Source organism: Olea europaea, chromosome 7 (assembly GCF_002742605.1).
Source record: "Olea europaea var. sylvestris chromosome 7, O_europaea_v1, whole genome shotgun sequence".
NCBI lineage: Eukaryota > Viridiplantae > Streptophyta > Magnoliopsida > Lamiales > Oleaceae > Olea > Olea europaea.
The window spans coordinates 9577516-9604794 of NC_036243.1; the positions used below are offsets into that span (position 1 = coordinate 9577516).

The following is a 27279-nucleotide window of genomic DNA, read 5'->3' on the forward strand; positions in this document are numbered from 1 at the left end:
ATTTGTTAGTGAGGTATGTGGTATCAAAGGTAACAACATCATTGAACTCTTGATATGCTTGCCTACTCTTATCATCTGCCTAGAAAACATTCTTTAGACGTCACTCTTCGTCCAAATCTATACTAAAGTAAAATCCTGAGGACCTTGTTTACATTTTTGAAAAGTACGATTGTATTACTGCGGTATCTCCTTCTCCAAGTCTAAAATGCCTAACTTGTTCAACTTAGTTTTGACAGTCTTTTTCCACACATGTCATATTCTCAGACCCATTTGCTTCGACAACTGAGGAGTTGTAACTTTTGTGCAATGAAATTCTTGCAATATCATTTACTTCACGCCGCCATTTAACCTGTGCACTCAATTCTAGGTTGCATCAATACAGTCTGGACTTCGAAGGACTTCTTTTGTGATTGTTTTCGAGGTGTACTGTGTTAATTCTCCATATTCCACAAATATCTGAACATGCAGTCATCCTAGTTTTACATCCACTCAGAAAAGGTTGCCTTTAGCTTTAGAGAATCACTTGTATTATTGCTTATTTCCCTTCACGACTATAAACAAATGTCACGTATCTCAGAACTCCATCATCATCCTTTTTTGAATTTCTTTTTCTAATTGGAAAACCTAGCTTGTAAGAATATCTTTTATAAAATTCGAATATTTCATTTTCATCCTTAAACTTCATGCCCACCTCAGGCACAATCACACCATTCACTTCTAACATTTTATTACCCAAATTTTCCATATTTTCCATAACATTGTCCATATCAGCTTCCACCAACATAATATTATCCACATCTTCCAAAATTTATGTCCCTATAAAAAAAACCAATTTCATTGTTTATTCTTCCCTTTCACTTAAGCAATTTCAAAAGTCCGAGTTCAACTTATAAAACATAAAAAATTTAAGAATATATTTTTACAAGAGTTCAACTTATAACACATAGAAAAGTTAAAAAGTTTGCTTGGACAAATTGGTTTCGGTGACATTCTTAGATAGACAACCCATGTATGGTTCCGGTGAAATTGTTAAATGTTAAAAAATGAATTCCATCAATGAACCAAAAAACAAAAATTCATTAATTTTTAGAATCTACCTTTTTTTGCCATCTTTATTGGTCGGATAGTGGCGTCGTTCGAAAGTCAATCCAAAGCAAGAAACTTTGAAACGAAACAATATTTTTATGCAGTGAACATAGCTGGTTGGAGAGTGCAACCAAAGTTCGGAGACTGAAATAAAGTAGAAAGGGTTTCTATTTTAATTGGGATGGCGAACAAACACAAGTGGAAAGGAAAGGGTTTCTGGATGAATTGTTTAAAACAAATTTTCAAATAGGTTTGGGCCAATTGACACTAAGCTTAATTGATTTTCTTAATTAGTTTTATTTTTTTAAGGAAACTAAATCCACGTCATTAGGTCAGTCGCTCTGTCAACGACTATGTTCGTGTAGCTTAATTAATTGTTTATTCACATAGCTAACTAGTAGTATTGAGAGAATGGTGATTCGAACTTTGTAAAAAATGGTGGAGATGAAGATAGGTAGAGATAGTAGGCAATGGCCGATGTGGAGGTAGGACTTGGATTTTAATTTTGTTTGGGGAAAGGGCCGTGAGGCAAATTGCTCCTATTTTTATATTACATTTAATTATTTTAATTGCATTATTTGAATAAAAAATATGTAAATTTACCCTCACACCCTTTTAAAATTGTTCAAAGCATGGTCAAAGCGAACTTTTCTAATAAGCTAAAGATCAAACAGACGGAATCCATCCATTTGGCCTTCTCCTACAATAAAATTAAAGGTTTGGGACCGTAGCTACAATTATTTCTTTTGAAAATCATGTTGCAATATGATAAAAATACATTTTTTAAAATTTGAGAATTTCATTCTTCAAATATTTTGCCACGAATTTTTATCACTAAAAATCATATTTTTCTTGTTAGAAATCTATATTTAAATTCCAATTAATATAATAAAGATATTTTAACAAACTTATCTTCATTGGAACATATAAATAAACTCCTTTGCAGATTAGTAAATCTTTTTGACTCAGTATAAGACTTACAAATATATTAATCAATTTGAGTCCAATAATTACATGACCTAGATGTAGCAATAAAGACGCTAACACCATAATCCTAGCACTTAGATATGTTCTTGTTAGGAAGCATGAAGTTCGTAAAAATATTGTAATATATACTCTTTTCAAAGGAGTCTTCATAAAAGTTAGAAGTAAGTTTAAGATTACTTCGTTTTGAAAAAAGTAAATTTATACAAAAAAAAAAAAAAGAAGTAATTTTTATAAGAGGAAATTCCAAAAAAAATAATAAATAAATAAAATTCCACATTTATAATGTCATTTGCAAAAACATTCCAAATTTGTTCAATGTTCATTGTTATAATTTTGACCAAAATACCCTTATTAACAATTTCAAATTCCTCAATAAAGAAAAAAGTTCATAGTATTAATAAATTGTGTTGCCCGATAAGAACTCGATACATAATCTATACTATTGATTTGAAAAAATACCATGTCAATATTTTGTAAAGAGTTGGGTTATTCTGCTTGTACAACACGTGTGATTAGGGTTGGCAATGGGTCGAGCCGAGCTTGTGGCTCATTTTCAAAGAGCCGAGTTCGGGCTCGGCTCGTTGAAATTGGGCGAGCTCAGCTCGGCCCACGAGCTCGTGGGTCGAGCCGAGCTTCAACTCATGGGCTCGTCTATTTTTTTTTTTATAAAATAAAGAATAGAGTTTTAAAAATCAAAAGTGTTAAAAAATACAAATAATTTAACGAAAACAAGTTTTTATTTTTTTTATTTATATCATATTGTAATTTGTAATACTTTTTATAATATATAAAATATTTATATAATGAAAACGAATTATTTTTTGAAATACATTTACAAAAAATATATTTTTTTGATTTCTTTTTAAAGTTAATAAAATGTAAACCCTCCTCCTTTATCCGGACTTGGGACCGGCTACATCAATTTTAAATAGGCGAAGTTAAAAATTGTACACGAGCAACTTGTTGTAACGTGTACAATTTTTTAAAGAAAATTAAATTTAACAATTAAAAAATAAAAAAAAATTTGATTAATATAATTAAATCAAATATCACTTACCTAACGACATGCAATTTCAGCGTATTTATCTTGTAGTCGAAAATGAGCACCTTGTCAATCCTTCACACACATTAACGCTTCCAAAACATTTTCTTTTAGTTGACTCCTGACATCAGTTAAAACCTTTTTACCTGCACTAAACGCAGACTCCAAAACAACAGTGCTAACCGGAGGTGTCAATAGATCTTTCGCAATTGCAGAAACAATTGGCCAACGTCTTTCATACTTTTACTAGAATTCAATTACTTTTTCTGAAATTTTTTTAATTGTTCTGTCTGTGGGGATATTATGATTGAAATAATCAATTAATTCAGCAGGCATCGCATTTTGAGTTTCGGTCGATATTTGATGAGATGCAGATGTAGATGACATGGCACTAGATGAACACATTGAAGTTGCATTATATCTAAATGTATTAATGCCCTGAAATAAATTCATTATTTACGCATCATCTTCTTTAGTTTCAGCAGAAGGAGTAGGTGCAGTAGAGGGTACCTGACTAATATTTGCACCCATTATTTCCGCATATAAATTATACATTCCACATAATGTTTGCTCTAAATTCTTATAGGTGATAGGTGTATCAAGTATTAAAACTTTATTGATTTCATCAATTACGTATTTAGTTCCCGAAATATTATATCGGGAGTCCATTGCTGTTCGCGAAATATTTATTTCTTTCAATTTTAAAAACCCACCGCAAGTGTACAGTTCGTTAACAAGTAGTAAAATGGACTATGAGTCCAAGTATCGTTCCCACGAGGATTGAATTAGCTCTAATTAGACTAATATAACCTTAACCGAATTTAATTGAATGAAAATTTGGTTTAAATGTGAAAAGCCCTAATTTTGGAAGAAAACCCCAATTTGAAACCCTAATTTCGAAATTCCCCTAATTAAATGACTCAACAACTCAATTAAAATGTAAATATGCAATATTGTAAATTAAATTGTAGAAATAAGTTGAAATAAAATCATTGGGATATCGAATCCCCATTTGATTTCTATAAACCCTAATTTCACAAATCCAATTAATCAATGGAAAATTGTCAATTCAATGTTCCTACGCCTATCTAATATACTCTCTCGATATATATTAGATCTATTTCTGCATATCATCAGCCTATATTTCTATGGATGATGTAACATACAAAAACGCATGAAATTCTATGAACAATTTTCGAACTGCATAAAGCATAGGGGTATATTTCTATCCCCTATCGGACCCTATGTCAATTTATATATATCGAGTCTATTCTACTTCTTTCGAATGTAAAGAATAAACCATCACAATCACATGATAAATGGCCAATAAATCATGGATTCAATCAAAGCAATATAAATCAAACAATTTGTTCCAAAGAGAATTTATATTAAACTCATGAAATATAAGAATTTATAAGAAAATCAAAGGTTCATCGACTCCCAATGAAATAAAAATTTAGCCTATCATGTTTTGAAGAAAATTGCAAAGATTGAATAAAGGAGAAGACATCACCCTATTATAATTGATGCTTGAAATCTTCAATCTTGATGAAATCCTCCTTCTTCTTGCATAAACTCTTGGCTCTTGATGTTATTGTGTGCCTCTTTTCTCCCAAAACTGTGTACCCCAGTTCTGGACGTGTTTTAGGGTATATATAGCGTGTCCAAATTAGGTTAAAAAAAGAGTTGGAGTCGAAAAAGGAAACTGCAGAAACGCCTCGAAATTACTTCTATGCGACCGCATAGAAGGATCCTATGTGGTCGCATAGATCATTTGAATTGCACCATTTTTTCCCTGCATCCATCTATGCGACCGCATAGATGGTTACACTATGCGGTCGCACAGATATAACCAACTATGTGGTCTTTACATTTTGGTCCCTGAACTTCCTTGTTGCTTCTCTTGACTTCTTTCTTCGATTTCTTCATCTTTTCAACAAATTTTATCTTCCAATTGATGATTGACACTATCAAATCTCATGCCACTCATTTGGCACATCTTTTGAGTATTTGCGCTTTAGTCCTCCAACTTTCAATTATCTTCATTTCAGTCCCTCTTCAATACTTTCTTCTTCCAATTGTTTTGCTTTGTCATTGAGCTCATACTTGGCATGTTTTTACTCTCATTTTGCATTTATCTCAACTTCTCAATATTTGCACTTTTGGTCCTCGAACTATCACTTTGTTGCGTTTTGGTCTTTCTTCGACTCTTTTCTCCTGAATTCCACAATTTCCATTGAAATACCTACATTGCATGAATTTAATATGATTAAGCCACAATTCACCCATTTTATCCATGTTTAAGTCATGTTTGTAAACCAAATAAGTGTGTAAAAACATACTTATCAATTGCGCATGCTAAAGGAAATAACATAGGCAGTTTTTCTCAATATTTTCTAAACTTTAATTCCATAGCAATTAAAATTTCACTAAAAGTAGGATCATTTTTATATTTATGGAATGTTCTTGCAATTATATAAAGGTGTTCAAGTACTATACAGCTTGTGGAATAATAAACGCCAGATAAAATCTTTGTGGTCTCATAAAAAGATGTCAAAATCGTTTAACTTTCAAAACTAAAATCCAATCGGATTCATTTAACATACCATCATCATCACTTCTAACATTTCTATTATTATAAAAGTCAGTTATTAAATTTTTAAAACCTTCACATGATTTTAATAGCAAGTATGTAAAGTTCCATCTATGACCTACGTCGCTAACAAATGTTTTAGCAGTCATCACCCCTAGTTCGGCACAAAAATCTTCAAATTCTTGTTTTCTACTAGGAGAGATCGTAATATATACTAATGCATTCCTAATCCTTTGAAATTCATTCTTTATATGTTTTAAACCATCTTGCACAATTAAATTCAAGATATGACATACACAACGAATATGAAACAAATACCCACCAAAATCAGGTTGAAGTGTCCTACACAATTTATCAACGACTACCTTATTAACACTAGCATTATCAAAAGTAAAAGATCGAATTTTACTCTCACAATGATATTCTTTAATAATACCGGTAATAGCATTATATATATTATTAGAATTGTGAGGAAATTCAATAATTCTAAAAGCAATAATTTTCTTATGCATGCACCAAAGTGGGTCTATATAGTGTGCGGTTGCAGCTATATATGCTCTTTTATTAACCCCTTCCCATATATCAGAAGTTAAGGATATAACACCCCCATATTGTTGCAAATCCATAATTAATTATTGTTTTGAATTATTGAAATAATTTATTGTATCAGCACGAAGAGTGTTTCGACTTACCCCAACGTACCTCGGTTGTAGATATTCTTTCACGAACGAGACGAAGTGTTGGTTGTCTACAATAGCCAGAGGCAACTCAGTGGCGGCAACAAATTTCACCATTCCGGTTCGAGTCTCGTCCTCCGAATATACCCACGTGGATAGGGGTGAAGTTGTAGAACCGGCGCCTGGACTGCCAAATTGTAATTGTGTTTGACCAACTGGAAGAAGTTCATGTCTGGTTGCACATGATTTGTAGTGGCGGTTGAGATGAGTGGTACCAATTCATTTTTGCTATGCCAATCTTTGTTGGCAGTATTTACATACTGTTTTAGATTCTGCAAGGCCATCAACGACTTTTTCCGTTGAAATCAACTTAAAGTGATCCCAACATTTTGCTTGTTTTTTGGCCTTTCGCTTTCACCTCGCATCTGGGATATTTAATTGTTGATCTTCATCTTCATGTTCCGCTTCGGGAACGGTAATATCATCCAAATCAATTAGAGTGTGGCTTCCCTGACCGTGAATGTGAACATCTTCAGGTATCGGTATGTCAATTAGACCGGCAAATTCATTTGAAAATTGACTTTGCGGCGTCCTAGGCGATTTTCCATGATGTGGCAATGGCTCACATCCTGTATCGAACAAGCTCTCAACAATGAACGTTGATCTGTTTCTGTGATTGTTTATGATGAAATCTTGACCAGATGAATATAAATGTAGTGAGATTTTGAGAATTGAGAATTGGATGAATTGAAATTGTAACTAATAAACAGTAAAAATTGAATTGATATTGTATATTTTGCAGCACAAGAAAGTAAAAACTCGATAATTAATATAATAAAAGAGTTGAGAGAGTTGTAATCTTGGAAGAGCAATTGATATGAAAAAAATCTTTGGGGGAATAGGGTATTTATAGTAAAAACGAGGGGGGGGCAAAAAGTTTTGTGACCGTTCTGGTCACTGAATAAAATTCAATGACCAGAACGATCACTGAAAAGTGACCAAAACGGTCACTTTTGTGATCGTTTTGGTCACAGGCTCAACGAGCCACGAGTCGCTCGGCTTGTGGCTCATCGCTTTTGACGAGCCACGAGCGGCTCGTCTCTCGGATGATTGAAAGTCATGGCATATTATGATTGAAAGTCTACGGGTGAGGCCCGCTCGGCTGGTGCTCGGGCTCGTGATTTCACGAGCCCGAGCCGCCCACGAGCCTCTTTTCCACGAGCTGGGCCGGCTCGGCCCAATTGACATCCCTACGTGTGATGTACATGCTTACAGCCTCTATACATGAAGGGGCCTCACTAATAAAATATTCGTGGCGAGCCCCCTCACATAAGAGGGTACTGTCAAACTTGGAGTAGAGCAGAGTGTACACCAAGTATGACTCTTAAATGTTTACTTCTTCCTAGAATTAGGTAAATAAACTGTTTACCATGAATACGACCTGACTCACTTGTCATAAATAGGGTCGATTGAGGATAGAATTGGCCAAAAAAACCCACCTAACTAGTCAACTCGTGAAAATCGACTCTATGGGAAACTTTAAAAATTGACCATGTCAAATCCCGTATTTTCCACTTTGACTTTTCAATTAAATCTTATTTCCACAATGGCCTTATGGATCGTAAAAGACGAAGTTGCCCTTAAGTATATTATACAATTACGAAATATTGTTTTGTTTAAAAGACAATACTATCCTTTTAGCTAACAAGTGAAAATGAAACACTTCTCATTTAAAATTTCAAAGTTAGCTAACGTTTTTATCTATTTATTCGAACAGATAAAAACTCTCCCCTCTTCCATTTTCTCCAAATTCAGAATCTCAGAATTTTATCGATCGCTGATCCAAAAAATATTTTTTTATATCAAACATTTCAAATTGGTAAGTATGTTTACGTATGTTTGATTTCGTTTTCGTTAAATTTGTATACATTTTTAATCGATAGAATCTTATTTCAACATAAATAAACATGTAGATCAAATTTTTAACAGATATTAAATTTTTTAAAGCATTTCAAGCATCAACAAGAAAGAAATTTATTTACATAATGAATTCTTTCACACAACATACCTGGCTATAATTTTTAATGAATTTTTGTTGCCACTGTGGTTGAATCGAATTTCTAACCTTTTTTTTATAATTGAAAATTATATTTTATCATGCAGATATTGTTGTAATAATCCTGGATTGTTACTTTTATGGTTTTGAATTGGATGAAAATGATCAACGGGTATGGAAATAGATGAGTGGTATACATGATGGTATTCCAATTTTCATAACAGAGAGTTTATCATACTCGAGAACGTACCATAATTTATATCGTACGCTCTCAAGGATGTAGACCGATCCTAACTTTAGTCTATCTAACATCAAGTCGCACTCCCTGATTATGCCAATCAATTGCTACAGAAGCACTGATACTTATCCCTGGAAATGAGCGTCGTGTAGCCTATTGCTTTTCTGAGTACCGTCACGAGTTGCTTCATTGCCCTTAATCTTTAGTCCAATTATCAAGCCAAACTCAAACAAGGAGAAAGTAGCAACCTTGCCACCTAGATCGAAGTGAAAGGCATTATCGTCGACTAGCCTGAGCAGCCGACATAATAGTGCATAGATGATCTGCCTAGAGTACAACACCTCTCTTAACTTACATAAGGGCCCAGATGAACGACTGTCTTAGAATATCAGCATGCTGATCATTAAACAAACCGAATTGTTACTACTATAAGCAAGACGTAGGTTCATTTAATATCGATATTAATAAAAAAGTAAATAAATTAAAGACAAAAACAAAAAAAATATTATAAAGTTTTTTAATTAAAATTGAAAAAATTAAAATTTAAAATAAATATTATTTAATTAAAATTGAAAAAAGTTATGTTTTATCATTAAACGAAATGAATTAAAAAAAAGGAAAAAAGAATGAGGAAAAAGGAAAAAAACAATTGAGGGAAAAAGAAAAAAAGGAAAAAAATGGAGAAAAACAAAAGAAAAAAGGAAAAAAAAAAAAAAAAAAAAAAAGGGAAAAGGGAAAAAAAGAAAAGAAATGGCTGACTTTTTGGCCCAAACGAGCTGGGCCGAACAGTTGACCCATTTAACAAAAAATGGGCTGACTAAATAGTCGGTTGTGAACCGACTTTTGTCACAATCGGCACCCACCGACTGTGCTCACTTGAAATGGTGAGGAATCGCCATTTTTGGTGAGATTAATCCACTTTTTTAGCAAAAAATAATCATAAACCAATAATCTATCAAATAACGAAGAATAAATATTATAAATAACAATTTAAATCACAAATTCACAATACATGCAAAATGGAAAATCTTTCTTTTAAATTCCTAAAAAACTAACCTTGTAGAAGATAACAACCGAGTTTTTTGGTTGTCGACGTTGGATAGATTGTAGGGATGATAACTCTCGACCGTATTTGACTATTATAGCCGACTGTATAAAAATTTCTTTTTTCTCCTTTTCTCTTCTCACTTTCTTTTATTGAAGATGAGGACAAATTTGACAAATGATAATTCGTATATGTATTTCAATTTTTTAACTTTTTTTTTTTATAAGGTCAAAGGCTATTGTGGAAATATGGTCAGGTTAAACCAGCCATTTCCATGTATTTCCTCCCGACCCACATGAACCGACTCGTATAATTGAAGCACAATTATAATCTAAGACATTCTATTCATTTACCATTTCTCTCTCTAACCCTAAATTTCAACCCTTCATCTCAGACTTCGGCTATTGCAGCTCCTCCAACCGCCCAAATCTTCCTGATGTCAATTTTGAGCTTGTAGTCACTCATTGCTGTAACTCTTTCGATTTCTACTCAATTGCTCTTTATCTGGTCAAATTCTCACAATCCATTTTCTTCATTGTTCTTTATCATCATTATCTTCGTGTTATTTCTTCCATTGAAATCTTAGCATTTGATTGAATTAAAAAAAGTATGGTCTCTCCATTTGTACAAGAACTAGATTGTTAAGGTAATGGATGATTGTTTTTAGTTTCTTGAATTTTTCCCTATTTTTGTTTGTGAATAACATCTTTTAGGGACTTACATTCAGTTGCTTTTTGTTGCTGGTACAAAAATATATTCTTATCTTATTTGCATTTTTTTTGTACTAATCATGATAAAATTCATGATATTTGGACATTTATTTTTCCTTCTCCTATTTGCCTTATGAATTGTTATAAAAAATTCTACGAGTTGCATATTTGTCATTTATATTGTATTTACTATTTATTTTTCTTTATCATTGTTCAAAACATAATACTTTCGACGAGTAGAGTTATTTGAACGTACTTTTGATGATATATGACGTAATATTTTTGTGTAATTAACATGAATTCAAATAATAATTCTAGGTAACTTGTGATTAATCTTCAACTCTTGTACCTTCTGGCTGAGTATGGACCAAGGTTAGATTAGAAATGCCTTTCAAAATTAGTCTTTGAGATTTAGTCTACTTTTAAGCATCTCCAACCCATACATAGGCTAGATTAGAAATGCCTATCAGAATTAGTATTTCTGTTGAAAATTTTTGAAGGTTTGGGTTTAGACTATGATTATTAAAACTAATAATCTGCATTGACTAATTTTGGGGAAACACTAGAGCTATATATACACGAACCTAGTGGTTTTAGACTAGTGATCAATCTTTACATGAGTTCGAAACTTTTCCAACAACGGAACACTAATTACCGATTATTTTGAATCAACATCCTAACATCCCAAATGAGACCAACGGAGTTGTGCAAGGACAAATACCCAGTATCATGAGAATTTTATGTTATCGAATTATATAAGAGGAGGTAGTTTGAGGATAGCTGCGTAGGGCATGTTGCAAAAATGTAGGAGTTCAAACCAATTGCTGGAGGATATTGTTCGTGAAAGTAAAAAGAAGGCATTGCATAGTTTGATTGATCCAGCATCCGACGGTGATGCCCTCATTGACAATCCCCCAAAAGATGATGCTCTATCGTCATGTAGGCCTCGATTCTTGATACCTAAGATGCCAGTGCAAGCTCAAAGACACTATACATATGCAACAATCGTAAAAGTGGTAAGAGGTATGTCTAGTAAATGTAAAATACTTTTTGAACTTGTCCTCTTGTAAACTTAAGCAAAAGAAATAAAATGTTATTGGGTGAACCATCTTGAGTTCCAATAATTGATGATGCTGTAAACAATATCATATTTCATAGTGGTTTGTTTGTGTTAATAATTTAAGTCGTTTTAGAGTTAGATGTAAATTTGATTTTAATATGAAAGTTTGGTACGTTTGAGTTTTGTATGTTATACAGTTTGGTTATGTTATTAGCGATGAGATGAGGTACATGGATTCAAGTTCTTCTTTTTTAGTTCTTCTAGAGAAAGTTTTACCATTGTCGAACTATTGTCACTGAGAAATGAAATGTCAAGCGTCGAGGTTAACAGATAACAAATGTCAAAAACTATTTTTTTTTAAAATTTTAAGACCTATATAAATTATAGAGAATAAATGAAAACCTATGAATGAAACCTCATTCAAGAGAGATGAAGTGTCGGTGTCGGGATTAACATAAACCAAATAACGATAACTAGTTTTCAAATGTCAATAAGGTTATGAAATGTCAACCAATGAAAACTAATTAACCAAAGGTGGCCTTGAAAGGTAAAACGTCAAGTGTCAAGAGTATCATATATGAAATGTCAAGAACTAATTTTCGGCCTCCAAAAAAGAGATGAGTGGATGTATTTAATTCATTGTTTTGGTTTTTGCATTTTTCTATTTGAGTTTATATTGTTGTGTTAGATTTTCTAGTATCATTGTTATTGTTGTGCATATAAGTACTCCAAGTTGGCATGATCTATAATAAAGATTTGGTCAAGTTAATATAACTTAACTTTTAAACATTTCTAAGCTCAATATATTATTCTTAATACCTAAATCGTCGAATTTCTAGAATAATATGTGTAGAATGACAATCGATTAATAAGATTAAAATACACTCAAGTGCATGTATTACTCAACAGGGTCAAGTTCTTACATGTTTGCCTGTTTTGTCCAGAATGCCCACATCGTCCAAATTTTTAGGTGCTTGTCGACCATTCAGTTATTGACCATTTAAGTTGGGTATTAGGTTATCTTGGTGCTCTACACACATTTGGGACGATACATGATGGAACAGATTCTAGATAGAACAATTCAATCGGACTCCTTTCTAAAGGGATAAATGACTTTGTTGCACGCAACTCACTAGGACTTTGTGGTATAACAGCGAAAACATATGTTATATAGCGATTTATCTTTCACACAAATAGCTCAAGATATATGGGTGCATGGAATCTATAGCAATTGAAACTCTTGGTATGAGCATGTATGTCCCTATACAAAACCTCTGAAACCTGTTCATCCAAATCACGTATTTATAATCTCGTACCAGCATTAAATGAATTTCTCAACTCTCCCTCCATTTTTAGTATCACTGACATTTGGTAGATGTGCTTCTCATCTCGAAGAACTATTGTAGTATCATGAGCCGAATGTCTTCAACCAACGAAGTTGTAGGAGAACTACGCTATCATTTGAGAACTGAATTAGGATCCTCACATTATTTTTTGTCATAGTGTTGATTGGTTATCATCGAAATTTGCTTATAACCAGGTAGATATACCAGTACATTCCATGCACGAAGTTATCGCTGGCTAGATGGTTCTGATCTATCCTATTAAATGCTCAAGTTTAAAGTTTTGGTACATTAACTTTGCACGCTTGAACAAGAACATGGATTAGTACTGTTTACTTAAACATTAGACTTTTTTCGATATGCCACATGCAAACACTGTGGTAAGAAAACATAAACAACATAGTAGTTTCTCACGTAAAGCTCTTCTTCTTATCCAATACAAACACTAACTGATCTTGAGTCTGAGTCCCCAACCACATCTTTCAACTTTTTGAAGAACTATTACCATGATGCATTTGTCTCCCCCATCGGCTACATCTCAAGCAATAGAATATATTCGCTTATTGACATCTTAAGTTACAGCTACCAGTAGTGTTTCTTTTTACTGATCCTTTAAATGGCTCACATCAATACATATTATCAATCTTATGTAATCTTGAAAATCACATATACTCAACCTGAATGCTAAGAAAAATTACAAGAACATGTTATTGTTGATGAGCTCAATGTGTGTAACGGTTTAGGGACAGAATGAATGTAATTTCTGAAAACTCTCTTTAAGTGAACTAAAGAGCCGTTCAGGTCCATTCTCTTTAATTGTCCATGCTTTTTTATAGCTAATCCGCACACTAAACTCACGTTCCATATCCACAATAATACCTATGAGAACTATGATTTGTTTGCATCATCCATACAACGAAAGAACATGTGTGTTCAAGTATGTACTTCTGAATCTTAAATATGGTTGGACTTTTGTTCCTCGAAGCTCACACTAGCTAATGGCAAGTTCTGTTAATGCATCATATCGTAAGAATTCTAAGATTTGACTTATTAACCTTGAATGAAACTTCTTGGTCAAAGCCTTTAGTCGAAACCTTGTGTGTAATTGTTTATTTCTAATTCTTCGGTATTTTCCCTTGTTCTTCAAATTGCATTGCATTTTCAATTTATCGATTTCCTTTACCTCGCCGTACCTCCATATTAGGAATCATTCATAGCTCTTGCACATGCCTATGTATGAATAGAAATGTACCATTACAAGTCCTCATCGTCGACTACATCAACGGGGTTATATTTATGTTTGGAACTTTGAATTTCAAGTAGATTAAAAACTTTATTCTATCAACATTAAACTTCTTGAACAATTTATTGACAAACTCTTTATATCAAATGTCACTTCGAATGACAGTTGATGTTGTCCGGCTTCAAATCACTTCCATTCGTCGTACACATCGATAAATGTGCAATCGTGTGAGACAACAAACCTCATGATGACCCCGTTTGGTAAGGATTTTTTGCTCCAAAAAATTGATTTTTTGACCGTTATTTTACTATTCAAGCCGTAATTTTTGACTTCTTCTCTCACATGTGGACCTCACTTTTTTTCTAACGGTCAAAAAATCAATTCTCAAAATCTCTACCAAACGGGCCCGATATCCCTTATACCTGAGTGCCATCAACACAAATACAATCAACTAATATACAAATATTTAAAATGAATATACTGCCCACACGTAATATTTTAAATGCTAAAACAAAATTTCCTAACTTCACACAATTTTTACTGTTATTCTCAACATTTGAAAAAATGTCAGGAATTAAATTTAAAATATTATTCTCGACGTTTATGATGTGTCGAGAACAATATATCGAGCTTAAACCTCACCACATGTATTTATCATCTTGTTAAACTTTTCCAAAGAAGAGGCTCTCACCATTAATGACATAATCAATACACAACTACCTTTATTCCTATCTATCAAAGTCATTTAAGAAGGGTGTGACATTATGTTTGGGGAATACACCATAATGAACATGAATTTTTTTTTCTAAAATACTCCAATAATCTTACAGAAATTTGTAGAGTGTCCACTCAACTTGCAAATTTAGATAAAATTAAATTTCTCAAAATAAAAATTATGTGATTTTCTTATTTGTTAGAGCATATAGTTCTTTGTTTGTGTTAATGATTGTCTACTTCATCTTCTTCCTTTTTTTTCCTAGAAGAATTGGTCAATACCGAGTAGATAATGCAAGAAATAGACACATAACGCTTGCATTTGGCCCCCATTTTTTGAATCTCATTTCCAACCACACATTCTTCCATAAAATAATTTTATACATAAATTGAAAACTTTTCGTTTCTTTTTAACCACATATTTTTCAAAAAATTATTATACCATAAAACACCGAAATGGAGCTCAAATAAGGGCTAGGTAATAACTAGCACATTGTTGTAGCTTCTAATGGAAGCAACTTGTTAACTTCGAGATACGTATCACACTCAATGAAAATTGTTTTTCTTTTTCATTAAAAGCATAATGGACATCTTGACGCTAAATTTTACCATTTTATAATAGTTATCAAAATTAGACACTTTTCAATTGACAAGCATGAATTTTGACATTTTTGTAAATTTTCCATTTTATAATGAGGAAATTGCATCCAATATCACTTTTTACTAATTCAATTGCAAAAATATCACTTTTTGTCACTTTTGAATCTTTTTGTCCTAAAAATTTAAAATAACTTGTTTTAGATCTCTATTTGTTATTGGCTACTCCATAAACAAAATTAACTTAATGAATTTGTAATTAAAGTAAAAAAGTTAATAGTGTTGGTAGTATAAGTCTTGATGGAGTCAAAGAGCTCAAAGATGTACAAGAAATATGATCAATGTGATATAATTAGAAGACAAAGTTGTGTCAAATTGTCGCATGAGTTATGCTCCAAATTCTTAGTCACAGATTGCAATATATTTTTCAAATAGAAAACATTAAAATTTTAAAAATGCTACTTCTAGAAGAATTCTTTGAGTTAATTTTTCAATGCACTTTGAATAGCCTCAATCTGATATTGGAAGAGAAAAATATGATGAAAATGTTAACGACTGCCTAGAGAGAGCTCACTGGCCGCCCTCTGGGCATTTAAGCATCCATAACAGATTGTGAGCACTCGTTGGGGGGCCCAGTGGTGCTTGACCGACCGTATTATGTGCCCAAACCCTAGATCACAAATTTTAACCTTTTTACCATCCCAATCATCTCAAACAGTTCATATTATATATACCAAATCCATACTTCATCCCAAACCATCTAGGTGTCATTGATTTAGCATTTGTTTCATACAAGAGACCATTTTTTGAATATCAAATACACATCCCATAATTTTTTTACGTTAGCAACAAATCAAAATGTAAGTTCTAAAGGTCAAACACCAAAAACCCTTACCCTCCCCTATAAACTTTCAAAATTCTGAAATTGGAAAAGATGCTCTTGAAGTTCCAGCGATTTGGAACAAATTTGTTTTGTTGCTTATAAGAACTGATTATTACTATATTTTTGTGTGATTTACGGATTTCTAATTTAGGGATTTACGATTTAGGGATTTCTTTGATTTTTAAGGTAGTGTATATTTGAGTGAAATTTATTTTTTTACATTTTTGATTTTGAAAATAATGTAATAGTTTACATTTGCTAAAAGTGTAGGCAAATTGAACTTTTCTAAATTTAACTGCATTATAACAAATCATTGTTATAGTTTACATTTGCTAAAATTTGTTTTAAGATTAACTGTCGTTAAATTCAAACCACATGACAACGACTTGTTTAGATTTTCTTAAACAATTCGTGTACTTATGGGTTTACATTTAGCAAAATTTATTAAAGCTTGAATACCGGTAGCAATAGTGGTTGAATTTTTAGCAATGTGGTTGAATAGGATGATGAAATATGTCATTGATAATATCTTTATGTAGGTGGTTACACCATAAGCAAATGTAAACTTTAAATGTAGGCTAAATTTGTATATTGAAATGTTGTTCAATTTATTGCACGTGGTTGAATTTAGGAATTTAACCATCTGATTCATGTTAGCATGTGTTGTATCTCAATAGTTATAATATAATGCCAAACTTGTTCCAGATGCTTCATTACGTCTGGTACGAATTAAACGCATGTTATATAATCCTCTGACCATTGGAATTCATTTGTGTTAATGGTTTTGTAGACTGATTTCGAGTTTGTTTTGTCCAAAGATGAGAGTCTACTTGCGCAAGTATCTCAGCTCAGCAACTTGAAGTTCATTAAGACGATCCTACAGAATTTGCATTCAGGTTAGAAATCGAACTTCCAAAGATCTTATCTCTATTTACTGGCCAATTTGCCTGACATTCAACTTTTAGCCCAACTCAATCAACAACTTCTGTTCCGATGATACGTGCATCTGAATACCATTGCTATTAAGCTCGACTCCTTACAATAGGAGTGGTAGGAAGAGAGGAAAGAACATGAAGTAATAGGACTTTCTTGATTGGAAAAACAATGTGAAACATTTTGAACTTGTTATTTGTGTTATTTTGAAAGTTTTTACATTCATGTCTTGTTTTTGTATTTATTTGAAAAACTATTTAGCTCAATTGTCATATATGTGTAGTTCATGTTATTTGTGCAAATACAGTGTTATTGGATAGTAGACAAGCAGTATCGCTATAGGACATTTAATGTTTTTGATAAAATTTGTTATGACCTTATCTAAAATCCAACTTTAACTATTCATGTAAAGCTCCTTTACAAATACAATCTAGATAACGACGACTACATTCCAAACGTCCCATCGTCCAATATTATTGTGATTAGCTCCAACAAGGGGTGGAGTATAACGGTAATGACATGTTAAATGTTGATGATGCTTGACATAGATGAAGGGTGTTTCTAGTAATCGAAAGTGTTTTGTCTATGTTATGTTTTTACATTATGTGTAAATTGTCGTTTTGTTGAAGTGTAATCATTTTTGAGAATTGTGTACCCAACCAATCATTTTGTTGGACTGGTAAAGTTTAGTACACGCGAAGGCCAAACTGTCAGAGAGTCAAAGAAAATCCGTCAAGACCTAAAGTTCAACCGTATGTATAGAATGCTATGTACTGTTTTTCGCAATGTTATGGAAATATTTTTTTCTTTTAATAAATTAAATATGCAAGCACGATGAATATCAAATTGGCACTCATACTTGAAATGAGGCAAACAAAATGATAAGCATCCTACACAAATTTAGTACTTCGAAATTTAAATGCATACAAGAGGTTCCTACGAATAAATTCTACTGAACAGATACAAATTAGAGACACGAAAAGTTATAATATCTATCCTAATAGTTTATAAATGTCGATATTGAATTTGCATTGTCTGTCTTGACCGTTCGAATCCGACAAGCTTGCATTTAAGGTGTGTGAAGGGGAAACATTATTCATGAAGTATTAAGTATGCTTATCAATTTTCAATTATCAAATGACCAAATCTTGACAAAGAATCTACACAATGCTATATTATATAGGAAGATTTTTACAATTTTTTATACTTTGAATTAAATATGTTTTATCAAAATGGTTTACTAAACTAATCAAAAGTAATAAATGAAGAATAATTTGCAAAAAGTAATATGAGCATGTTTTATTTAAGATTCTAAAATACTAAGTTATAAAATAAAAAACATTCAACATATTGTATAGGATAACCTCATAATGGAAGATGAGTCTACTAAAATTTGAAGCTTGGTATTTCAATGGAAGAAAGATTTACACTTGTATTTTGTAAGAGCAAATTTCAATTCATCATCGAAAAAAATATTATGAAAATTTATTATTATTATTATTTTTTGGTTAACAATTCTATAATTCATAATGTATTTACATTATACATGGATGGATTCTTCAAAAAGACAACCATCACATCTTAGCGTTAATTATACATTAAATGCACACAAAAAGGTGTTGAGGGAGTAAATTGGATTTTTTGAACTTAAAAATGACATTTTTGAGCATCTTTTGAAAAAGTGACCATTTTTTTTTTAAAATCAATTTTCATATGAATGAAATGATTGCAAAAATCTGCTCTTGGAAAATGTCATTTGTACATTTCAAAGTGTATGTCATGCTTGACCCGCGCTTTGTATTAAAAAAATGATTGGAAGGAAAATTGTTTTTTTTTAATTGTCAAATGATAGTTTGCCACATGTCGAACTATCAAATTTGGTGGGTCATGACCTTTTATAATCATGTTTGGAACTTAAAATTTACAATAAAGCTACTTGTATAAGTTAATGATTGATATCTTATTTGGAAACTTTAATAATGAGATGCCCTTCAAGAAAACGAAAATCATCAAAATTTCAACTTATTAGAACTTTAGCCCCCGTTTGAGCCCCATTATTTTTAGATTATAATGAGATGAATAGTATTTTTTTGAAAAATGAGTGGTTGAAAAGATTTTGATTAACATGTAATATTATTTTATTGAAAATTGTGTGATTAAAAGTAAGAAAAAAAAATTTAATTTAATGTAATAAGAAATAATGAGACTCAAATGGAGCCTTTGAGATGTCTTGCAAGAAAACCAAATGTAATTAAAATCTCAACTTGTGAGACCTGGAAATCTCTTACTAAAATCCAATCGCTCGATCCATCGTTAACCAATCAAAAGAGAATCAATTTGAAATTTGCTTTAATCACACGTGGCATAAAGCTGGACCCCACCCTTTCCTTAAACCCGTGTCCAAACACAAGACTTTTCAAATGAAAGTTGCCATCTCTCTCTCTCTCGCTCCCCCTCCCCCCCTCCCCCCGGTCGGGTCCCCTCAAGGCGACATCGTTTATTCAAACGATTAAAGCTTGACCCACTAATTTTGAAATTTCAGAGTACTGATTTTTCAGGTGAAAATTCAAAATTCCATTAATTAGGTAAGTCAATTATGAACCATAGCTTATCTTTGGTAATGCTTTTCTTGAATCTCTTTCTGAATAGTTGAATCATTGAGAAAAATTATGCTCGAGTCTGGGCAGTAGTTTCAGTCCTACATTGTTATATTAGTAATGGGAACTTTTGCAGTGAATTTTCTGCATCTGTAGACTGATTTTATAATGGTATAAGTAATTCTTCTACTTAATTCGGAGCCCGTAATTGGTTGTCATTTTCAGTCTGGTTAGCTGAACCATTCAGATTAATAATATATGATTCTGGGTTGTAGTTTCAATCCCAATAGTGTTAGATTAGTATGGGGAACTTTTCCAGTTAATTCCTGCATCAGTTATAATAGTGATACAAGTGAATTTTCTACTTAATTTGGATCCCATAATTGATATCATTGCCACCCTGTTATTTAAATAAATAATAGAGGCAGTAATTAATTATGGTTTTTTCATTCCCATGTTGGATTTTAAGTGAATTTCCTGTCGGTAGGTTAATTTTGTAATGGTATAAGTATTTTTTCTACTTGTTTTTATCCCATAATTGTTGATAATTTTCATTTCAGTCTGGTATTTTTGCATTAAAAATTGAGGTAGTGAAATTAATCAATCTCATTTTGGATTACAGGGTTGATGGTATATACATGAGAGGCATTACTTGCCTATTTTCAGCTAAGGTTGTGAGTAAAATGGGGACACCTATTCGAAGGTCCACAGCTTCAAAGTAAATTAGAAATTTTGTTTATAGATTATTTTGAATTTTGAAGTAGTATTGAAATTGCATCAATGATTTAACAACTCCCTTTTTTTTTCCCTTTTTTTTTTCTTTTTAACTCTAGCTTGGGTATAAGAAGACCAAATGAGACAATGAGGCTGATTGTAACAACCTTCGTTGGGCTTGTTTTCGGCTACTTTTTAGGTGTTTCATTTCCTACTGTTTCCTTGTCAAAGGCAAGCATACCTACTGTTTCTAATTCTTGGTATTTTATTTTAGTTCAACAAAGACTTGAAGAAATAATGTCGTTGCATGTCTGATTTTCCCAGATGAATATACCGTCCAGCGTTTCTTCTTCCATTGATATTACCCACATCGAGGACAAGTACTCGGGTCTCTCAACCCAAGCACTGTTAAATTTCTGGTCTTCTCTTAAGCGTAACACAGGCATCTCACACAAATTTAATAATAACAAGGTATTCACTTTGTCTTTGATGTAAGTGCCATATGAACGTTTAATTTGCATATTCATGGTGTAGAAGTGTCTAGGTTCCTTGACAAAAAAAGAAGTTTGTTCGAATGAGATGTTAATCTGCTGAAAAGCTTGCCATAAAATTATATTTTTGCACTAATGCAGAGCGAATTTCTACCTGCAATAGTAGAAGCTTCTGGTGCCAAACCAAGTGTCCTTGTTCAATTATTCAGCTGTGACTTTTTATGAATATATAATAACTTCTCTTTTAGAAGTTATTATTTTTTTAGGACGTGGGTTGCATCTCAAAATGTTAACTTATTAGGTGAAATACTCTTATATTTATAAACTCGAGATTATCCTTGCATCTATCCAATGTGGGATGCTTTTTCGGACTTGTCCAACAAATTGTTGGACATTGTGGAACCTAAGTATAGTATTTACTTATTCCTCTACCTCAGATTGACGTGATATTGGGCATTCATATTCTTTATTAGGTTGCTGTAATTTATTATTGGTATAAAAAATATAAAGAATTTTAGGGCCAATTTTGTGATTTTTTTCTAGCTTATTATTGCTTACAGAATCAGGGAAAAAGGCTTAATCCTAACAATTAACATTATTCACCTGAATGAAGATGATTACTTGCCTTGTAGAGTAGTTAAAGATCAATGATTGAAATTTATGAGAAGAAATCATTCTTTGTATGCTTTAATTTAGATCTTGTGGATTGTGTTTGTCTAGTACTTGTAGCTTCTTTTCCTTTTTTGTTCTTGATGGTAACTCAGAAGCTAATCCCAAAATTCCATCAAACATTAGGCTTGGGTGCGGTTTGATTTGGGTCGGTTTAGACTCCAACCCGAAACCATAACCAAATTAGTCGATTTGAGTGAATTTCAACCCAAACCAACCTACTCTAATTCTTAAACTGAACCGTTTGGTTAGTTAATTTGGACTTTTAATCCAAATTGAATTAAAAAAAATGTTAAAGTTTTGGGCTCACATAGATTACAATAACTAACATAAATTTATATTACAAAAATTATTGAACAACAAATAAAATTAGGTTAATAGAAGTGGATCAACAGAAAACTTAAAAAATTTTGTTGCTTTTTTATATATTATGTAGACTAATTGCTTGAGCAAGTAAAATGTTAAGTATAACATAATGAGCCTGTGAAAGGAAATTTTCAATGCTATTATTTATCGTTAACATTATAGATTGGAGGGAATTGAGATATATTTATGAGATAAGAGCTTATTTATTTATTTATTTATTTTTTTTCCTAAAACAAGGTAAACGTGTGAGTGGGTTGGGTTGGTTCATTTAACTAGCGGTTTGAGGCTTCAAACCATGAATATATCGACCCACCATGATTTTATTTAAAAGAAAACCAAACCAAACCGATTATTTGTATCAAACCGACCCATGTCGGTTCGGTTTGATTAGTTTGATTGATTTTTCAATTTTTTTGTCCAGGTCTAATCAAACTTGCATCCTTCTATCTATAGTGTTCAAGTCGATATGGGTAATTTAAAGAATGACATGTGGAAATCTTAGAACTGAAATCTGGAATCTGTTCCTATAGATTTTATTCGGTCTGGATTTTTTTGAAGAGATTGTGATATGCAGGAGTGGAAATTTAAGTTAACACTTCAGCCCATTTTGATCCACCATAATTTTCTAAGTGATTTTTGTGCAGATATGGGCTCCTACTAATCCGCGAGGTGCTGAGGGACTGCCACCAGGCATTGTTGTAACCGAGTCTGATTTATATCTCCGCAGATTGTGGGGTCTTCCCAATGAGGTGTGTTTATTCTGTAGTAATTTCATATCATAGGCTTGTTTCATCTGCCATTTATGTGAATTTTTGAGAGCTCTCTGAAGTTTGTCTAAAGAATTATAAGAAAAGAAAAAATTGCGTGCATCTTTTCATGTCTGCATCCATGAGCCATTTTACTTCTTTTTCCTCATTTCGGTTCTAATGTATGCTTGAAATGATCTGTATAATTTTTTTCCTTCATCATTTTAGATTGAATAATTCGATCATTTCAGGACATTATTGTCAGATCAAGGTATCTTGTGACTTTTACCGTCGGCTATGAGCAGAAAAAAAACATTGATGCTATAGTGAAAAAGGTTAGGCCAATTCCCCATTCTTCTGTTCTATAGGGGTGCTTTTATGCATTTGTATATAGCTCTCACACTACTTAATGGGCTTGTATAGTTGACAGAGAACTTTACCATTCTTTTATTTCACTATGATGGTCGGACAAGTGAATGGGACGAATTTGAGTGGTCAAAGCTGGCTATCCATGTGAGCGTGCGGAAGCAAACTAAATGGTAAACAACAATCACATTTTCTCTCCATTTTCTTGTGCACCATTATATGTCGTAATGGATGTTCTGGTGTATGTAAGACATATTTCTTATCTTACAAGGTGGTATGCCAAGCGTTTTCTGCACCCTGACATTGTTGCACCGTATGATTACATATTTATCTGGGACGAGGACCTGGGGGTGGAGAATTTTGATCCAGAGGAGTGAGACAAAAAATTTGATATCCTATCGTTGATATATAGGCTGTTGATCAAATTATTTTTTAAACCTAAATGCCAATGTAATTGCAGATACATAAAACTGGTGAGGAAGCATGGTTTAGATATTTCACAGCCTGGTTTATCCCCTGATAGTGGGATGACATGGCAGATGACAAGAATGCGAAATGACACAGAAGTTCACAAGTAAGGAAGGCAAAACTCAGGTTATCTTAATCGGTCATGTTTAGTTTTTCTCCATTTACAATATAACTATCTAAATTTTCTACTCACAGAGAGACAGAGGAAAGACCAGGCTGGTGCAAGGATCCTCATTTGCCACCCTGTGCAGCGTATGTAGATGAATTGATGTCAATATCGTTATGTAGATGAATTAATATCCATAACTTTACTCAAGGCCAACATATGCAGATTCGTTGAGATCATGGCACCCATATTTTCTCGCGATGCATGGCGCTGCGTCTGGCATATGATTCAGGCACGAAGTACTCTTTTGTTTTTTTTGTTCATGTTCATGTTTTTAGTACAGCAACCATGACTGATTAAACTCTAATCCTTAGTTTGGAGAGCAATAATAAATAGTAAAGCAATGAGAAAATGAGCAAAGCAAACACAAATTATAGTGGTTCAAACTCAATGTAAAAGCTACGTCCACTAGTCGCTGCAGGTTTTCCTCACAATGGAGAAGAAGAATACTAGTTTTTTCTCACTGTGGTCCCCTAATAAGTAATAAGTCCTTTAAATACTAGGAATATAGCAACTTGATACATGTATGATTGTTCAATATATCCCTATAATATTAAAAAAATCACAGTCGAAGATAAGAATACAGTAACCCCCCTACCCCCCCAAAAAAAAAGGGAAAAGAGATTGTCAATCTACTGATGATATTGAAAGCTCAAAAATTACTTTCTTTGTTACAGAATGATTTGGTTCATGGATGGGGTCTTGATTTTGCTCTTAGGAAATGTGTAGAGGTAAGCCGGCATTTCTCTTTCACAATGTAAATCATTTCCTTCTTGAATAATAGATATATAGCTATCCTTTCCTGCTTACTGCATTTATCTTGAATGCAGCCCGCTCATGAGAAAATAGGAGTAGTAGATTCTCAATGGATTGTTCATCAAACTGTTCCTTCACTCGGAAACCAGGTATGAATGAGATCTTGTCTCAAAATGGATTAGTTACACGATGAATTACTGTTCTAAACATCTTTTTTCAACAGGGTACAGCAGAAAATGGCAAGGCACCATGGGAAGGGGTACGTGGTTAACTTGACTATAATCCGGTCTTTTATTATTTTCTCAACGTATACGTATCTTGATGTACACGCTCTTCATATGATTAAGAAAAAAGTGAAATATCCAACCATTATTGGAAATAAAAAGTTACTCAAGTAACTTTTAATCCAGCCAATTGTGATTTGAAAGCTTAAGGGACCTCGGACGTGAAGGGTTCTAAACTTAACCTCTTCTTTCTTTATTTTTGGTATAGGTAAGAGAGAGGTGCAGAAATGAGTGGGCAATGTTTCAAGATCGCATGTCTGCTGCAGAAAAAGCTTATTTTGAGGCAATGGGAATTGATCCACCTAATTCTACAGCTCGTTAGGTAGTATTGACATGGAAATGTCATGCATCGAGAGCGATATTTGTTAAGTAGCGTTGAACAGCACCGGATACAAAATTAGCTTTTTTTTCTCTCTCTCTGAGTATAGTTCAACTCCTGCCAAACAAAATGGATATTTTGCTTTGTGCAAGTGTTGTTATGAGATTATAAATCATATTGTAACTCTAGCTCTTGTCGAGATACACTTGACCTTATGAAGACAATCAATTCGATTGTTGAAGTATGACTCTTAGTGATTATTTGGATGATACATTTTGTTGAACAAGAGTTTCAAAAGATTTACTACAACTCTGAACATATCATAGACCCATATGTTCACATTATTGACACTATATAACCAAAGATTTACGTGAAGTAGATAGAGATTATAATGGCATTTCTTACAAAATTATAATTAAAATAATTTGATTTACTAAATATAAAAAAAAATTTAGAAAGATTCGGTTCTTGGTCTAGAACCGAGAACTGAACTGTACCCGTCGATTCTCAATTCAGATACCCGTTTGGGTATTTAATTTGACAAGAACCGTCGGGTTCGGTTAAGTTCGGTTCGGGTTCGATTCGGTTGGTTCGGTTCGGGAGATTTGCCTAGCCCTGCAAAAGACAGTGTTCATTGAAGACATTTCGCAATGATTATTGAATGTTGTCGTAGTCTTTTACTCTATGACAGCATCAAAACCCTCAACATCCGCCTAAGCATTACAAAATGTCTTTCGTAACATTTATTGCATGATGCGAAGACAATTTTTATTTAGTGGAAGTTTTAAATGACCTCACTATAGGAAAAGACCTTAACATCCTTTTCAATCCAATTTAGTTTTAGGTAATTCATGTTTTCATGGTATAGACAAATTCTCGATGCTTTCTTCCTCTTTAGCGGTCTATGATCGATTCCATAAAATTCTCCATTGTACTCTTCACCTCTTTTGGGCATTTGAACAAAAATTGTTTACCACATAATCTATATTGAGAAATCCCATTTATATTTGAAGAAAGAAGAAAAGTAATAATAGAAATCTCATATATATTGTTTTTTTATTATTGGATATAGTATTTAATGTTATTTTAGTTGGTGTTTTTTTAGTGTGTGTGTGTTGTTTTTTTTTTTTTTCGTTGTCGTCGTCTGCAACTCCAAGCTTTATCTGATATGTTGAATAGCACTATAGCTATTATCTACCAAACAAGGTGGACTGAAAAGTTCTTGATAATTTTAGATTCAGAAAGGTGATACGACTATTGAAACGAAGAGGTAACAGACGTCCATAAAATAAACAATTAGCTGGACAAGAGCTCAAATCTCACAAGTGTAGCAGGTTATCAAAAATTTTCCATAATACCACTTGTACAAATTGTGCACCACTCAGCGAGACATGAATAACAGACATTCTTTTAATTTATCCAATGTTTAGTTCATTTTTTGTTTGGTTCTCTCATTTTAAAATTAAAATGTAATAGGCATATTTTAAAATTTAGCCCCCACTTAATAGCAAATTTTCACCCAAAAAAATCAATTTTTTGACCGTTATTTCACTATTTTCGTCGTTATTTTTATTTATTCAATCATAGGTGGAACCCACTTTTCTCTCTAATGATAAAAAAATCAATTCATAATCACTATCAAACAAGCCCTTAAAGAGGTTGGTGGTGTTATGATGTAGTGCTTTTGTAATTTTGAAAATGCAAACTATTATTTATAATATTTAGAAAGATTGATTTTTTCATTGTCTTAGGATGAATGATGAAGTAATAAAGACATACAGGTTGTTTTTTGGTATATAGTAAAATAGCTCCAGTGTCGCTTTTACTATTTTACATAGATAATACGACAATGTTGTTCAATAACTACATATTATTGATTGAATATCAATTATTTTTGACATCTACGTGGTGTCGTTTATTCCCATCGTGTTTACACATGTAACGACATAATGGCTATTTTCTTATCCAGTAATAACGCTTGTGTTGTTATGTAGTTTTCGTCTTTATTTTGGATTTCTTTCAACTAAACAACCTCTAATAATGGATTTCTTATTGTATGTAATGTGAAAGGATTGAACATTGACAAATGCAATTTGTGTATTTATTTGAACATATTACTAAGTTTTTATA

The 27279-nt window shown here is 32.6% G+C and overlaps 2 protein-coding genes across 8 annotated transcripts; both read left to right on the forward strand.

Annotated features, from left to right (window-relative positions):
* Positions 1–10024: 10024 nt before the first annotated feature.
* On the forward strand, positions 10025–17549 carry LOC111396924. Of its 5 annotated transcripts, none has more exons than XR_002703093.1 (3): positions 10025–11457; positions 17065–17170; positions 17240–17549. XR_002703093.1 is itself a non-coding variant. In XM_023023537.1 (3 exons), the coding sequence occupies exons 1-3, from the start codon at positions 11226–11228 to the stop codon at positions 17269–17271; spliced, it is 342 nt and encodes a 113-aa protein (XP_022879305.1). In that variant the 5' UTR covers positions 10025–11225; the 3' UTR covers positions 17272–17511. The 5 variants fall into 5 exon arrangements, 1 of the variants encoding a protein (XP_022879305.1); XM_023023537.1 differs by having other exon boundaries at positions 17093–17170; positions 17240–17511; XR_002703090.1 differs by having other exon boundaries at positions 17065–17511.
* Positions 17550–19671: 2122 nt separating this feature from the next.
* On the forward strand, positions 19672–25458 carry LOC111396925. 3 transcript variants are annotated; one of them, XM_023023538.1, is made up of 15 exons: positions 19672–19792; positions 20427–20522; positions 20638–20749; positions 20843–20989; positions 22689–22793; positions 23042–23125; positions 23214–23329; positions 23428–23529; positions 23617–23730; positions 23820–23876; positions 23956–24022; positions 24468–24521; positions 24621–24695; positions 24770–24805; positions 25039–25458. In XM_023023538.1, the coding sequence occupies exons 2-15, from the start codon at positions 20443–20445 to the stop codon at positions 25150–25152; spliced, it is 1263 nt and encodes a 420-aa protein (XP_022879306.1). In that variant the 5' UTR covers positions 19672–19792; positions 20427–20442; the 3' UTR covers positions 25153–25458. The 3 variants fall into 3 exon arrangements, with proteins under 3 accessions (XP_022879306.1, XP_022879309.1, XP_022879307.1); XM_023023541.1 differs by having other exon boundaries at positions 20427–20507; XM_023023539.1 differs by lacking the exon at positions 19672–19792 and adding an exon at positions 19836–19975.
* The last annotated feature ends 1821 nt before the right edge of the window (positions 25459–27279 follow it).

Bases quoted from the DNA above. Each gene is read 5' to 3' on its own strand.
- LOC111396924 (XM_023023537.1), top strand. From the start codon at position 11,226: ATGTTGCAAAAATGTAGGAGTTCAAACCAATTGCTGGAGGATATTGTT. The intron at 11,458-17,092 runs GTATGTCTAGTA...TTTTGTCCAAAG, and splicing joins AATCGTAAAAGTGGTAAGAG to ATGAGAGTCTACTTGCGCAA. The intron at 17,171-17,239 runs GTTAGAAATCGA...TTCAACTTTTAG, and splicing joins CCTACAGAATTTGCATTCAG to CCCAACTCAATCAACAACTT.
- LOC111396925 (XM_023023538.1), top strand. From the start codon at position 20,443: ATGAGAGGCATTACTTGCCTATTTTCAGCTAAGGTTGTGAGTAAAATG. The intron at 20,750-20,842 runs GCAAGCATACCT...TGATTTTCCCAG, and splicing joins CTACTGTTTCCTTGTCAAAG to ATGAATATACCGTCCAGCGT. The intron at 24,023-24,467 runs GCACGAAGTACT...TCTTTGTTACAG, and splicing joins GCGTCTGGCATATGATTCAG to AATGATTTGGTTCATGGATG.